We start from the raw sequence: 17368 nt of genomic DNA, 5'->3' as shown, positions 1-17368 counted from the left end.
ATTTATTTCTTTAAGCACACTCAAAAAATATATTTTTTGAGGAAAACTTTTATAATTAATCCTGTACATTTTAATGTATTTTATAACGCGTGATTCTGAATGCATATAATTCAATTCATCTTCATTATTTTAAGCAGAACATCTTATTCATTATTTTTTCATTACTTCAAGCATTCTGTAGTACATCTCTCGTGTACACTAGCCTATAATCTTAATATTATAATTTTCGGTTCTATATTCAAACTTATTGATTTAATGATTTTACGCATTATTCTTCTTCATTTTTGCATTCAAAGGTCAATGACTTTCACTGGAATATCGGTATCACATCATATTAATTCTAATAACACATAGCCGGCTATTGGAAATACCTAGCCTAGAAATCCTGATGTTCCGTATTTGATCTCTGGTATTCCTGTTTCATAATTAAAACCCTGCATCCCCTGAAATATATTTAGTATTGGGAGTACTCAAGTACTGTAAATCATATTTTCTTTCAAAAACTAGTGCATCCTTAAAGACCTTCTAATCCCACTTGGCTTTGGCAATCAAGAACCGCGTCTTAGTGTCATACTCTTTCATTATCATCTGTATAATTTCATTGCAAGTGCCACTAATTCGTTTAATACGTTAGGTCTATAAACAGATTATGTTACTTTCTTGAATATTATCTTAAGTGGATCACAATTAACCAACCATGAGTCTAGCTGGCATTTAGAATAGTGCTAGCTAACTTTGTAAACTACGATTAACTCTTCAATTGGATTAATTAAGTCTAAATTGTCTTACAAGGAATAAATCGTTATAGAACCAAGACCCTCTTTTTTCAAAAGAAAACTATAACTATAATTATTCAAGATATACAATTATTCGTCAACGTTAGTGCATAAGACACTATACAACCGTCTCTTTCTCTGATATGATGGTAGATGCTTGACGTTAATTAGGTACTTACGCTATAAACAGTCACATGTCTACAATTAAAAGAAATTGTTGCGAACATTATAATAATATTGCGCTTAACAAATTATATAGAATATTAAAATGTAATATTTGTTATATGAAATAAAAATTAAGTTTGAAATTTTTAACAGTTTCTTAATTTTCGTCTATTCCCCTAATTTTAAGTTTTCTTAGAGAATAATTTACAAGCGTCATGAATAACCTAATTACATTTCAGTAAATTCCCTTGCCGGCTATCCTTTTAGTAGTATAAACTTATCATAGAGTATTAACTTTACCTATTAACTTTCTTTCGCCATGATTTAAAAAAAATACTTATACCTAATAGTGTTTGCATTAAAAGGGGTGTATAAATTTTTTTTAATAGAAAACTAAAACTAAATATATCATATTATTAAATTTTTAAATTATTTTTTTTTACAGTATTAACCAATAAACGAATGTGATTCAGCATGATGAAAATCGGTCAGTGTGTTTATTATTCAAAAAAATCATGTATCTACAAACATATGACACATACTACCATAATATTTAAAGAATGGCTAAGCACATACGTTAATTTTCGTGTCTCATTGGTGTTCTTTAGGTAAGAAGAAGATGAAGAGTATGTACATAGTATATGCATCGATGCAGACTATAATTTGTGTCTATACTTGGATGATTGTCATTTTATAATAATAATGTTGTTATTTACAACTTTTAGAATTATTTAGTTACAATATGAACACTTTTATCAATTTGATACTCTATTGAAGACGCAAAAAATAATATACGAGAACAGCGGAGGCTTCATTAATTTCTAATCTTTGGAAATTTTGGAGAATTCAGATTTGACTTATCGAATAATGAAATGCATCGATAAAAAAAAAGGTTTGGATTTTCTTTAACCATATGGTTTGTTACTTAACCTTGTAACTGAAACTTTAACCGAACCCCTGCTGCAAAGTCAGCCAATGTAAAAGGGTGAAAAATTTATTAGTTCTATTTTCTTATCTATCGATATATCATATAAAAAAATCTAAAAAAAAAATATTTATATTCTTAATTTTTTTGTACATCAATTCTACCTGGTAAGTCGTCTTTTGTTACATGATAAATTCCATTCGATTGGTACCAGAAGTATTATGAATATTAAAAATGAAATATTTTAATTAACCCGGCGTCTGCTAGGTTGGGTCATAATGTCCCGTGATGTTTTCAAACGTGGGTATTTAAGAAAATAATAGTGCAACGTTACCATGCTTTCCAATAATTGCAGTTATAGTACTCTGCCTCTCTTTTTCGTATGTCAATTTAGACAGTGTGTGCCTGCTTAGGAAAGTACACGCGGCCAAACAATACAAAGATAAATATGAACCAATTACACACTCGATGATAGTATTTTGTGCCATTTACTTTACATTCATTATTTGAGACGAAACCTCTCAGCGTTCCAAGGATTCACCGTGTAGGTGCCGGGTCCATTGCGTTGCAGGGAGAGGAGCTTCAACAGTGCTTGGGATTTGCAACCCAGGTGTAGGTTTAACGGACCCCTATCTAACACGTGTTAAACGCTCACTTCTACTGTCCAAGCTCCTCTCTTACCTAACCAAATTTGAAACTAACCTGCTAGGGCTGCCTTCGACATACGATCTAAGAATGAAGAATAATTTTATTTATTTATTTCTACCGACGTTTAGTATATTCCATTATATTGTATTTTTAATTTTTTAGGCGTATTTGAATAATAAATAAGGAGGTATGCAGAAAGCAGCAAATCCTGTCAATATTAAAAAAAAGCGATGCGGAAGAACCTGAAAATTCTTTTGAAACGAGGAAGATGATAACCTTAAAGAGAGTTCTCAACAGAGTGAAACCGCGCCAGAGGCGTCAGAAAATGATGATGATGATGTTCCTTTGAGTGTCATTTAACGTCAAGTGTATTCTTTGGTACATACATCTAATTAGCACAATTCATCGCATACTGGAACGTCGGATCATGAGATACCGATTTTAACTTGTTCTGGTAAAGATGGTACAATATGGCGCAAACAACCTCTTAGACAAAACATTAGCATCCGATTAGCAAATATTATTACTTTTGTGCCAGGAGTACAGTCTGGAGTTCGATGTGATAAATCTGAAAGGGTGTGAAACATTTTTTTCGATAGTGAAATGTTGAACGCTATTATCAGACATACAAATTCACGATTCAGAGTAAAGATAGTTAATTCTAGAAAAATCTTAGATCTTGCTTTTGTAAATAATCACTTGAGCGCTCGCAAGGGCGTCGTTCATTTCTAAATTCGTATCCAAATTCTTCATGTTAAACACAAATTTGCTCTTAATGTATGTCTTAATGTACGGAAATGGTAAAAATCCGCTACGGTTCAAAATCGGGTTTGTGTGATGTTATTTATGACCACGTTGTACTTAGTTTCAACCATGCTGACGCTGATTTAATAATATCCATGTATTAAATTACTACTATAAGGATAAAAGATTCTCCATTAGTTTTTAACGACTGGGAAAATATAGACTCTTCAGTAACAATAATTATTTAACATGATTATTAATTACAACTATTATGAAATTCTAAAGAATTTATTCAAGCAATCTTCATTTGTACTGATTTTGTGAGAATATTATTCAATTTTCCTTCTTACTAAGAAGCCGAGGGCGATTATAGTTTCTCATTATAGGTGGGACGCCTGCTCATAATTAAGCTTTATTATACTGATAGTAAAGTAATTTTTGCTTTCAGTATAAAAAACACCTTCTATTTGAGGACAAATGAAATTTAGTATGTAATTAACACTTCGTTCGAATATATTGCCTCAATAACAGACTGTTAAGTTAGTTTTCCATTATAATTCTGGGGTGGACGAATACGAGGGTGAAAACTAATAACTTTTTATCCTTCTTTGGAAACTATTTTGGAAAATATAACACAAAATAGGAAAGGTTTAAATTTATATATCGATATGAAACCTATCGGTATAAAAAATAATTCTAGTCGATATTCTCAGATAAAGTCGGTAACTGAAATTATAATACAATGAGAGAAAACTACTTTATATTAAATTATTTAACCTTCAGTTAAACCCTTGAGGAATTATTATGTAATGTTGGAAGTAGAGAAAAATTATGGAATCTGTATTAATTTTTGTTTTTTACTTTGAAACGGTAATTCTATATGAATTCTTGTTTCTTTCTTCTAATTCTCTGATTTCAAAATCGGTATTTTATTTCAGATAAAGATAAAACAGCAATACCTAAGCTTTCGTGATCATTAAAAACATTACATCTAATAAATATAATATCACGTAACTTTTCATATCTAAAACTGAAACATGATTAAAATACATGTAGCTATTTAAATTAAATTTATCCTATAATTTCGGATTTTCATATAATAGCTGTAAAATATATTTTGACGATTGTATGATGTTGAATATAATTACTCTAATAATTCAGTATATTCAGTGAATTCACTTTAATAATTGAAATAGATACAATACAACCCTATCTGTCTGCAGTAATTGGTGACAGTAGGGGCTTGACGCTAATGAGGTACCCTGACTACAAACGCCTGTATACAGTTGCATGTCCACAATTAATAAAGTTTTGTATTGTATACACAAGACAAAAAATATGAAAGAAATATGTATTGAGAGTTACAGTTAGAAGGCTAAGTGTATCGGGTCGAGTATGGCTTTGATAAATTTGCAAAATAAATTTGGCAAAATGTCTGGAACTGTATTAAGATTATTTGAATTTTAATTTAACGAAACAAATATGTATTTGCATCACATTTAAATATCGGCGGTTATAAAGTACTTTCAAACATGTATTTTTTTATAAATATTATTGGGTTCCGTAGTTTAAATAATTCTCCTTTTGATATTATAAATATAAAATGAATATATGTATTTAATCAGGTGTTAAACAAATCTGCTATTTCTTCAATTTAATAGACTTAATTTATTGAGGAGTTATTAAACTTTGTTCTATTCATCTGAAATATATTAATATGTTTAATATAGATCATATATGAGGAAAGGACTTGCTCATAAAAATTACGTTTCACCTAACTTATCCTAATTAATTAACTTTAGTTTAAATAATTAACCTAGTTCAATTTAGAAGATAAGATTGGTCTTCTTAGAAAGGCTTAGGAGAAATCTTGGAGAAAGTAGAGAAGGGTTTTAAACAGGTTGATATGAATTTTGATTTTAATTATTAAATTAAATCTGGTATATGAATAATTATACTTTCCGGAGTCTCAGTGTATAGATACTTTAATTTTATTTTTACTGGAGTGTCCCGAGTTCTACTTTCATAAAGACATTCTTTAGATAGATCAAGTAATACAATGTAGGGATTTGATCTAATATTTTTTTAATTCTGTCATTCTTTAATATTAATTTAAATAAAATTTTGAAGTAAATTTATAAGTATTATGAAAATTATGTTCTCATTATACTATCATACTGCTTGTATGTGTTATCTGAGAGAGCTTTTACATAATTTCAAGAGCTGGCCCTGACATGGCTATGTTTAAGTGCTTTCGTCTGACGATTTCCCCGCAACTAACCGCAATGTTAAGGTTAGGTGGTGTGTTATCCCGAAAGGGGATTGCAACAAATTTATATCTGGATTAAAAGTAATGTACCCAGAATGCGATAACAATTTGAATAGATTCAATTAAGGTTGTATAGGTCAGTATGGTACCATCAGAACACCCTTCGATTTATTTGTCATAAATATTATAAGTTATTAGAATGAATGCAAACGGAGGAGAAGTAAAAAATCATATTTTCCATGATATAGTGAATGCGTCATCAGCTAAAACTTATAAGTCTCTTTGCAAGCGAACATATTTAAAGTATTTCGCGTTTGATTTCTCTAACAATTTTGTGATGAAACATCCATTGTGTCACAATTTTTTTTCCTCGATGATGTAAATGGTTATTATTTAATTATCAAATGTGTTAAGGTGTGTTTCAAAAACATAAATCACTGTCATATACATATATTAATTAATATAGCAACATTACTTCAATTCATACATTGCAAACTACCCTCACAATTTATACAAGATATTTCTAATATATTATCTGGTAATGCCGCTTTGTGGCTTTACGTATTGTTACAATATTATTAGCAATATTTGACTAACAATCCTTACCACTCACTAGTTTCCCAAACCATGTACGGTGACGCGTCCCTCGGGTATCCCCGCACAAGAATAAATTGAATATCAACGACCGCAGGGGTAATATCGGAAGAAGTCGTGATGCCTCTAAATTCCCGAACTTGGAGTGCTGCATTTCAGAATCATGAAAAACATTCCCAACAGTCTCCCGCATCGAATGTGGTAGTTCCAAATCAATGTTTCTGGACATATATTGTGAACCTTTGAATTGTGTTAGTGTCATAGTAGACGACCGCTACCGAGGATCCAGGAAGTAGCCGTTTTGAGTTTAAGGTTGGTGTATGCATGATTTCTCCTTTTTTACAGTCACGTATGCAGTTCTATCTCCCCAGAGAGTATATCGAAGGTTTTTTAAAATCTGTTATCGGCGCTACCATAATTTTTGGTTCTTACAAACTGGATTGGGCGACATTTAAGGCCTTGTATATTATTACCTGCTTCTTTTAGGATGTAGTTACTTAATTGATGAGTTTATTACATTATATTTAAAAGGCATATTTATTATTACTACACCAACCGCCCTCAGCATTGTCGTATGCTTAAATCATAATATGCATATGCATATTTAAGTCTAGTATGATTATAGTTTATTTTTCTAAGTAATTTTAATAATATATAAAAAATAAATTGGAACATATAATATTCAATTAGCGTTAATACTATAGTTTTTATATTTATTTTAGTTCACCCTCAATATCATTAATTATAATTTATACTATAATCGCCGCTTGCGCATTTTGTTTGAAATCGTCGGTATATAATTAGAAGCATAAGTTTATTATCACTGACACATATTCTTTCACCGTCCAATCATTTCTTGTTTATTTAATAAATTAATTTATGTATTTGCTAATCGTTTCCCAAGCTTTAATATTAAACAAATATGACTTTCAGGACTAAAAACTGGAAGGAAATACTTATGATATTGATAAATTCTCAGCTATCAATATTACAATCGTAAAGTTATATTTTAATTAAGACAAAATATTTTTTTAAAAAGAGACAAAACATAATTTTCTTGTAAAAAGTGCTGCTATATATACGCTACGTTTACGCTACGTTACGAATGATTATAACACACACTAGTTAGTCATAATCCGTCAACCAAACCAGATTACAAATGTGTAACTGTATTTGGACAATTGTACAGCGGTATTAAGCTTCTTCAACCGTAATACGCCATCGTTACTGCTAACAACGCCTCACATAAAAGAAAGCTTAGGTTGCCTCTTATTGAACTGATAGCCTTCGCTGTTGACATATGGTCATGGCCATTGTTTTTTACTTGTCTAAAATCAACCGTATATGCCATGCCATCACTCACGTTTGTTAAAAAGTTGTATTATCTTGTAGGTAAACTATTTGTTCGCAATATGTTGAGAAATATTGGAAAGAGTCCTAAATATTTATAATTTAAAGTAAACATATTCACAGCTTCGTTGCCGGAGAAAAATACTTATCATCGTTTTCTACGTTTCTCACATTTTACTTTCAGTACATGATTAATTACTTACGATCATTCTCTTTACTGCTATTTATCCTGGGAAAAGTTTGATACGAAAACCAAGACGAGCTCATAAGGTGTAAGTGCTGCCAGCATAAACATATACAACGACGTTATAATTTATTATATAATTAAAATTAGCATACAAGGTTGAGGCTAAGAGGCGCCACTATCATAAGTATGTACGTATAAATCGCTTAAAAATAAACGCGAACTATAACTCATATTGGTCTGATTTTCTTAAGAAATACAAAAGAATTTAATAGAACTTCACAAAATAAACTGGCTGTGTTTAGAATTTAACAAACCGATTTATGTAATTTAGTTTTACCTTAATTTACATTATCGCCTTGATGTTTGTATATTGTTGAAGAGTACAAACTCTCATCACGTTCGCTTAAGACTTTTGGGAATATCCCGATAAATAACTTAAGCTTTAAGGCATCGTGACGGTATTAAGATGGTCTGATGCTACCTAATGGAGACTCTATACTATAGAACAAGCAAGTTTAGATTTCAATGATTGCCTTTTTTTCTATATGCTTTTAAACAATATACATATATGTTATCACTTTTATATAGTTAATAAACTTTGTACAATTTTATTGCTATTTTAAACATTATATTAAGCTCGTAATGATAATATACAGCTTGACTTGTGCCTATGTAAAATATTATTTAAAATTATTATTTCTCGTATCTCTGCCTGAATGGGATGTAAATAACACTAGTTTCATTTAAATGAATACTCGCGAAAATTTTAGATCTCATTGAATGGGATGTAGTTTGAAAGGTCGTGTATTGTTTTAAATTATTACTAGGAAATCACATGCTTTAAAATATTATCCAAGAGTTTTTCATTACTTTCAAGTTCGCATACATTTATGTTTTTTTTTTTTAGAATAAATTGTTTTACAATCCAGTAAAACTAAAGTTTATTAATTAATAAAAAATATATAAATAAAAAGTGATAGTCGTGATGAATTATTTCCATCGGTGATATATAAAATGTAGAGAACCACAAAGGCTTTTAATTAAAAACAAAAAACGACCAATATCCTTTGTAACCCATCCATGGATTATAATTTTGGATAAAGTTTTTTTTTCTCTCTAGACGTCATTAAACATTTCTATGACAAAATGGTTGTTATTTCTTATTAAAGAAGAAAGAAACATATAATACTTATATTTTTCAATATCAACATTCATATATGCCGAGAGGGATGATTGTGTAAAAAAATTTCGGCTGTAACGAATTCAAATTAGGCATCCGTACTTATTATTATTCAAAATAAATTATTTGATTTCATTTATAATTATTAATATGTTTATACAAATAAAATGAAATTATAAATCTAAGAATTAAAATTTCTAAAAAATTTTCGATTAAATTTACGGAGTTTTGCTTTGAATTAAATATAGAATAGAATAGAATAGAATTGAATTACATATTAGATAAGATGTTAGGTGACCTCTCATTGTTAAATCATTGAAACGCAAAAAGACACGTTTTAAATCTGAAATGAGAAGTAACTAATTTATTTTATATTTACGGAAACAAATTAATAGTTAGAACAAATCTTCTTCACGAAAGGTTGGCGTCATTTAGAATTTACAATTGAATTTTTTAATTTAAAACAATGAAGGTAGCTTAATAGACTTTTATCCTACAATAGGTTTAAACTGGTTATAAAATCTGGTTACAAAATCTTTTTGTGTAATATAATCGGGTTTTTGTTTGCTTCCATCTTAACAAAGATTTAAACTTGATGGAGTTATTAAAATTTAAAATATATTATTTCATATGAAAAGTTAAGACGTTAAAGCGAAAGAACAAAACATAGAAACTTATATACTCGTATATTGTTCTAAAATCGTGTGGCGATATTACTGAATAGAAAAAAATTCTCCCAAATCTAACCCTTGTATTAAAATCCGACATCAAGAGAATGTGAGAAGCTGTTTGTGGCCAAATCGGCAATATATTTTATTTTTTATCATAATTGTAAAGTCGTTGCTGAGGTATTTCATACATTATGTAGCGTTATTAAATTATTTAACAATTCGTATTGTCTCTAGGTACGAATTATGCTATAAAGCAGAATTACATAACCGACGATTTTTATTCCTGATATATATAATAAAAATAGTGTAACTAGTGCCATGCAATTGCTAATGAACCCAAGTGATAATATAGACACGTGTACAGATGCGTCCCCCTCATTAATTTTTCAAATTTAATCTGGACCTTTCTTGAAATTCCATTATGTATGGACAAGGTCGTTCATCACTAAACCAATGAAAATATTCACATATTATATACATAATACAGTATATGTAACAGCAAAATTTGCAATATTAATGTGTTTAAATTGTCAAACTTAACTTCAAATCCTCAAAGGATAAATTTGACAGTTAATGTGAAATTACTTTATTAGACGTATGTATTTACAACTTTCTTGGTAGTCTGTAAATCTATAAAGCAATATATTATATTTTTCAGAAATCACCGTTGCAGCTGCCGCATGAGGTAAGGTAAGATATTTACAATTACTTAATTGACAATTTACAATTTATTGACACCTAAATAAACCATAACAACTATTTCATCAATTTATATTAATTGACTTAAGAATAATACACGATGACTTATCAAAGTTTTCCCCTTTAATTCAAATTGCAACTGTTGAATGTTAAATTGGAGTACAAATAAACATATCCTCGTCCTTAGCAAGAAAAACTACAAGTTGTCTTACTATTTGTATGTTGTGGTTCTGTAACTAATGACAAAGTATCAGGATTCAAAATTTAAAAAGAATTTTGATTTTGATTTACTTTTTATTTAATTGAATGTTATTTAATTGAATTTTATTTAACCCTTAAGTTAAGCCCGAAAAACGTAAAAAATTAAACAGAAATAACAAAACATAAGTTCATCAATTTTATTTTAAATTATACCTGAAAATAGAACTTTAATTACAGTAGTCTTTAGATTTTTTCTTCACATTATTCGTTACTATAATTACAATACCGTGCAGTTAATAAACGTCAATTACATTATGAGGTTCAGAGACAATTGTTTATTATGTTCCTGTTTTTAGTTCAATGTCTATCACTGATATTTTATTCCTGGAACTATTTGATTTAAATTGCCTAGTCGGCTAATATTATTTATTTGTTAAGTTAAATTTAATTCCCTTGATCAATAATTTAAATTTATTTATATTTTATAATGCCGGAAGTAAAACTTAATAGAATTATTAAAAATTATTAGAAAAATAGGGTAGATTTTTAAAACATCATCTAGACCGGAATTTATGTATTTATTTAATTAGATGACAAAATTTTCACCTTTGCCCGGAGGTATTTTATTTTATAAAGACAGGGATGCACTGACAGTAAAGATTAACACTTAAAGTGTTAAAAATAATTAGTTTACTATAGGAGGATGTAAATACTCTATATTCACTGGGAATAATTTAAAACCGGTGGTCAATTCAATCTGTAGGTTAATCTTCAAATAACATATTAAAATTATACTGCATATAATTTTTTAAAAAGGAGTTGATAGGAGAATTAATTGATGTAGCGCACGAAAATTATTCAATATGAATACAACGTATGAAATTCCTGATAAATAATTAAGTTACACAGCCTTTATTCAAGCCACATTTAATAAAGCTAAAATTTATTCTATAAACATATATATTAATAATTATTACAAATAGTTAAAATGTAAAATTCGTTTAAGCTGTGTTCCTCTAATAGTTTCTGTTAGATTTTCTGAGTAGTAGTAGTAGTATTTATTTTGTTGGTTTTTACTGGCAAAAATTTTTTTCCACTTTGTTACTCTCATTTTAAATAAATATATTATTATTTGATTACGTAGTTTTGGGACGGATATTCCAGAGCCAAAATAATAGGAGGAAGAACTTATAACTATTTTTTATTCAAATAAAAGTTAAAGATCAGAAATACCACATAGGGTCATATATTACAGTAAAAATGTTATTAAAGTCACCATGATCCTACATGTAGGAAAGGAGAAATTCAATGAGAAGTGCACAAGGGTGCACAAGGGCCTGTCCTTTGTAGAGTAAATCGATTTCCAATGATTGGTTATAGGGAGTAGGCCTTATTTGTAACATCGTTTCCTTGAAACCTTCTGTGTTTACAACAAAGTGTATGGTAACTAATATTGCCAAATGGGTAGTATCCATAACTATAAGGCGCTTTTTTTACTGAAAAATATTAATAGGATCTCGCATTTACAAGGAAAGTACCTCAATTTGATATCTTTTTATCGATCTCATTATTTCCATTTATGAAAAAAAGATGAATTTAATTTTACTTCTGCTGTGTTTCTTTTACTGGCCTTAATTTTTAGCTTTTTTATGTCTATCTAACAAACAAATCAATTCGAGGGTAGCTATTAGATAACAATATAAAAGTAATATATTTTTATATTAATAAAATCATGAAAGACATTTGTTCCATAAAAAATAAAATCTTTCCTTATAAGAATTTCAACCATTAAAATTAAGAAAGTGAATTTCTGCGACTAGTCATCAATCATTGTTATCAAGGCTGTCTTTTGCTTCCTCGCTTCTAGTAAGATATCTTGTTACTAAGCTAATTACAATCATAAATTACTTAGGGAATGTTTACTTTAAATTTCTGCTGTTACATAATATTCGTAAAGAAGATATATATATTTTTTAAATATTCCATGAAGTTGTATGAAATCGCTTTAAAAGAATACATTGCTTTAAATTTAAGACAGAGTTTTGTTTTATAGGAATAAACCAGGACTAGTTTTTGAGACCCTACCATGTGTGATGTGAGTCAGTTACGTCATACTATATTATTCATTTTATCATTTATGGTAGATATTATTTAATTATTAAAGACAATATTTTTGGTGTACTCATCACTTTTCGGGAAATAAGCAAGGATTGAATAATATAAGCTCTAATTAGGTAAGGTTCTTAGCTGTTATCTCGTAGAATACAAAATACCTTTAACAAGGCGGTACGCACATATCTGATAAGTTTAGCGACACATCTTATCCAAATCCAAGTCAGTTGCTATTATGAATATTCATGTAGTTAATCGGACTTATTTCCCCCAATTTTATATTTCTTACGTAATTCTTCATTCCTTGAAAGTCAAAAGAAACAAATTTTGATTTTTTATTTATGGAATTGAAATTGAGATTATAGTGTATTAACATATTCTTTATAAAATTGTGTAGAATATTTTAATCTACATCCTTTAGATAGATTCACTTGACATAATTATACATATTATATAGTGTATAATATATTTTTTTCGCATACTCATAACTAAATAGGTACTTGTAAAAATATTACAAACATTATAATATATATCATCATATGTTGTACTTTATATTTCTCCCGGAAAACCTTAATCTGATAAAACACCTAGAGCTCAACATAGACTTCCATTTGAGACAGTAACAAATTACGAGTGAATACTAGACAAGTAATGTAAATCTTAAATATTCAAAAATAGGTATTTTTATTTATATATTTTTTTCTGTATTTTTTTATCACATCCTTTAAACATGTTGCAATTATTTTTTTTATATAAACTTTTGTAATATTTATATATTTGAACAGTAAATTATTTAAATATTATAGACGATTTTCTAAGAGAGGATAATTTATTGAAAAAAAAAATGTAAATGAAGTTTCTTATTCTTGTGGTACTACTTTTATATGAAGATATCTTTGAACTAGATATAATTAATAAAATTTTATTTAGCTGCTAAATATGTTTTTTTTGTAAACCTTCATTAATTTCGTTGATAAAATACTGCAAATATAGAATAAGTCATTCTCGCCACCTGAAACGGTATCACAGGTTTATAGAAAAAAATTAATAATATGAGATGTTACGTGAGCTTGCTTACCGATACGAAGGTACTATAGGATAAATCTTGTATACCAAAAGCCTTTAGTATCAGAGGTTTCTGTGCTTGTGCACATCCAACAAGAACTAAACGTCTTATGTCTTTATGTGGATGTTTGTTTAATTGACACAAATGCCAACCGGAATAAAACATAGAGTTCGACAGCAATGAAGCCTGTTAAATAATTGAATTTAAAAGTGGATTTATATATATAATATGTTTGAAAATATTTTTTTGAAACATTACTCACTTCATAAGTAATTTCACCCGCATTCCAAAGATTAAGAGCAAGCAGGTAAAAGAGGGATCCCACAAATGTATATGTCATAAAGGCATTGGTCAAGTTTAGATGTGAAGAAAGCTGGAAGTTTTAATATAGTTAAGTATTGAGTAAACAACTGCACTTTGTTTACGACAATTTTAACAAACCGCTAAGCGAAGTAGAAGCAAAACTGCAACTGCTGAACTTTCACAAACTTGGAGCGACATTATGATTCCAAAGACGCGATTTATTTCTTCCGCCAAGCTGAACAAAAAGTTACGTATAACGTTACAGTAACAAAGTATGTATGTAATGTTAAATATTTGTATAAAGCAAAACATACAACATTAGTTTATGGTGCATTGTAACTCCATTTAGAAATCTCGCTGTTAGTAAGTTAGCTGCGGGCTCCGTTCCCATGATAGTCAGGTTTTCATCAAATTCCACACGGATATCCTCGAAGTAGTGACGTAGTGTTTTAAATTTATGCGCCATTGTAATAAGGTGTACTATAGGCATACAATCTGTTGCCATCATCGGTAACATCATATATAACCATGTCATATAGAAGAATATTCGTAGTGCATTTGCTATTATGGATTCATCGTAATAGTCCGGTATGTATGTCACTACGGTATAAAATGGTGTACCTAAAACATAAAACACTTATAGAATAGTTAATTGATGTGTTATAAAAGAAGCACTTTTAATAATATATCTTAACAAAAATTACGGGAAACGTCACATTTAGATGCAAATAATTTTGACCAAACCAGATTTTTTGTATAATTCAATATTTCTTCAAGGATTAAATTTATGTTTATTTTACTTCAAATATTGTTGTTGTAATAAATTGTTTGTTTTCCAAGAGAGGTACAAAAGTTATTAAAATTATTCCTTCATCCACATGTCTGAATATCCTTTGATATATTTTTTGTTGTTATTTCAATGGTAGCATTTATAAACAATTAATAACAATATATAGAAACAAGTTACCTTCAACGAGCACTTTTCTTAAACTCTCAACACCATAAGCAATTAGTGATAAGTAGACAGTTACAGCATAAAATATTATTCCCCATTGTACTCTCAGCTTCTGTTGTTTCATAACATTTTCTTTTTCTATTTCTTCCATCGCTGAAGCCATTTCACAGTTTAATATTTTAATGGAACTTTTGTAAAATAGTAGAAAATACGTTTTAAGCAGAATAATATCGTGGATCGCAGAAAACATGACGGCTGATTTTTTCTCTACCTCAGGAAAGTCGACGAAAAGAGCGGCTAGATTTTCGAGTAGTATCATAATTAAATATATGGAAAAGGAGATATAATGATACAATTTATATTTAATAGATTCTTCAAAGGATGTATCATACCAGAAGTTACCGGCTCCTGAATAGTAGACATATTTACAATATTCTTCCAGTACATATTTAGTACCGATAATCATTTTTGATTAAAACAATTGGATGTGCGTCCGTTTTAACAGAATATAGAACATTGACTAAAAGCCACAGAAAAAATTATATAATGGTATCAAAATGATGTTATTTAAAGTTGATAGAGAAGCTAATTAGATGGAAACAAAGTACTTGAGCAACAATATTGTGAAAATTAATTATTCTTTTTTACAAACTTTGAAGGTCCTTGGATTATTAAACATAACAAAATTATATGTTACACTTAGTCACCATCCATTAATTATAAGTTATACCTTCATTGTATGATGCCGGTAAATGCTCATATTTTGGTTTATCTACTTTATTGAAAAAAAATTGTCCATACGCGAAGGTAACTTAATATTGATACTCACTTTCAGCCTCTCTGTAAAACCATAGTATAACTTTATATGGGTATTAAATTACTTTTAATTTTGAGAAAATGTCGAATTTTTTTATTTTTTTATAGTTGAAACCATTTTTTCCCACATTTCTTTTTGTAAGTATTCTTTTGAAATTTATTTTTAAAGAGTATCAAACGGTGAACATTTAAACCCAAATAGCAAATTGTGAATGTACTTCATTCAAACGATGGCCTCTGCAGCAAAGTTATATTAATACAAAGTTTTATGTAAACATGATCTCCTTTGACTCAAAGATATCCTTGCACTAAAAGTTTTGTTATAAACAATTTTCATGGAAAAGTTATGAAATTGTACAGACATGATACATGAAGCAGTTTCTTTGAAATACCTGTCTACATTAATAAACATGTATTTTATTAGATGATTAAAAAAGTATATTTTAACGGTTTTATAATATTATTCACTACAGTGAAGAAAACATGACCATAAAGGTTTGGTTGTAAGTGTTTATTTTTAGAGACAAAAACGTACATGAAATATACACAAATAGACCAGGAAAATATCTCTTTCTTTACTCCCCAAAAAAGTAGCGTTCTTTGCATCATTGCCAGCAAAATTATTTAATACTAACATTTATTAAAATGATGTCGTTGCCATTTGAAATCATATTAGTTACGACTTTTCGACTATCGAAGAACAAAATTATATCTTTTTCCTGGTAACAAATTTTACTGTTAAAATAAAGGACTGTATTAGGACATTAAAAAAATTGTTGCATAACTATTGGATTTACCAAAATTCTAAAATTAATATAAAGCCAAGCAAAGCATTGGAAAATTTTCTTTGCTATGACAGCACGGTTTAAAGAATAAAGTTTTGTTTATGATTTTTAAGCAATTTTAAGCGAGTTAAAAGGGACCCATGCATCTTATATTACATATGTGTGGATTTTACTAGCAAGTAAACATTTAAGTACATTAGATTTTAATGAAGCAATTGCTAATAAAATTGGCTAACAAAATCGATATCGATAATGTCTTTACCTTCTCCATGCGAGAAGAGGCTTATGCTCAGCAGTGGGCTTCCGATAGGCTGATGATGATGATGATGATGATGAATGTCTTTTATATTACTATTTTACTAATTTTAATAAGATGTTAAAAAATAATTATTTTATGGACTTTGTTGTTGTTGTTGTTGTATATCTAATTACAATGGAATCTATATAATTGAGACCATCTGAAATAGTAGGAATATTTTAACTATTAAAAGATTGTAGAAAGTTATACATATTTAATATTAATATATATATACATAGCTTCGCAATTTGTGACAATAGTCGTCATTCAATAGCTTCTGATACTTTCGACTTCCACGACCTCTCATATTGAAATTGTCCGTACGCTATGGGCTCTATTCGGGTAACCCTTAAAAAGCAAGTATTAAAAGCTATGTGAAGAACTTTTACTTTGCACAAAGACAACGCAAATTATGAACTTCAAGGGTCAACTTATAAGATCAACCCGTTTTGGCAGTTCATTAACAGTGATAAACAAGAATAAACAGAAGCATATACTTTAAATATTCAACAAACCGGACACGACTAAAATATGTAATTTTAATTTTAAAATTAAATTGAATGGTATTCATTATTCATATATCAATTACGAGGGGAAAATTAATTTTACTTATTTTGTAAATTT

General features: G+C 28.8%; 1 protein-coding gene across 1 annotated transcript; it reads right to left on the bottom strand.

The window, feature by feature from the left end:
* Positions 1 to 13482: 13482 nt before the first annotated feature.
* On the bottom strand, positions 13483 to 15311 carry LOC116768104 (uncharacterized). The gene is made up of 6 exons (XM_032658741.2): positions 14858 to 15311; positions 14205 to 14511; positions 14029 to 14125; positions 13850 to 13960; positions 13600 to 13773; positions 13483 to 13533 (listed from the first exon to the last, which is right to left on the bottom strand). Exons 1-6 carry the CDS (start codon positions 15309 to 15311, stop codon positions 13483 to 13485), a joined length of 1194 nt encoding a protein of 397 aa, XP_032514632.2.
* Positions 15312 to 17368: the final 2057 nt, after the last annotated feature.

Source organism: Danaus plexippus, chromosome 19 (assembly GCF_018135715.1).
Source record: "Danaus plexippus chromosome 19, MEX_DaPlex, whole genome shotgun sequence".
Classification (NCBI taxonomy): Eukaryota; Metazoa; Arthropoda; class Insecta; order Lepidoptera; family Nymphalidae; genus Danaus; species Danaus plexippus.
Note: the sequence above shows the minus strand (reverse complement) of the source record. Positions and strands in the feature narration are given on the sequence as shown.

Bases quoted from the DNA above. Each gene is read 5' to 3' on its own strand.
- LOC116768104 (XM_032658741.2), bottom strand. From the start codon at position 15,311: ATGATTATCGGTACTAAATATGTACTGGAAGAATATTGTAAATATGTC. The intron at 14,512-14,857 runs GTAACTTGTTTC...TTTATGTTTTAG, and splicing joins AAGAAAAGTGCTCGTTGAAG to GTACACCATTTTATACCGTA. The intron at 13,534-13,599 runs GTAAGCAAGCTC...ATACCGTTTCAG, and splicing joins CCTATAGTACCTTCGTATCG to GTGGCGAGAATGACTTATTC.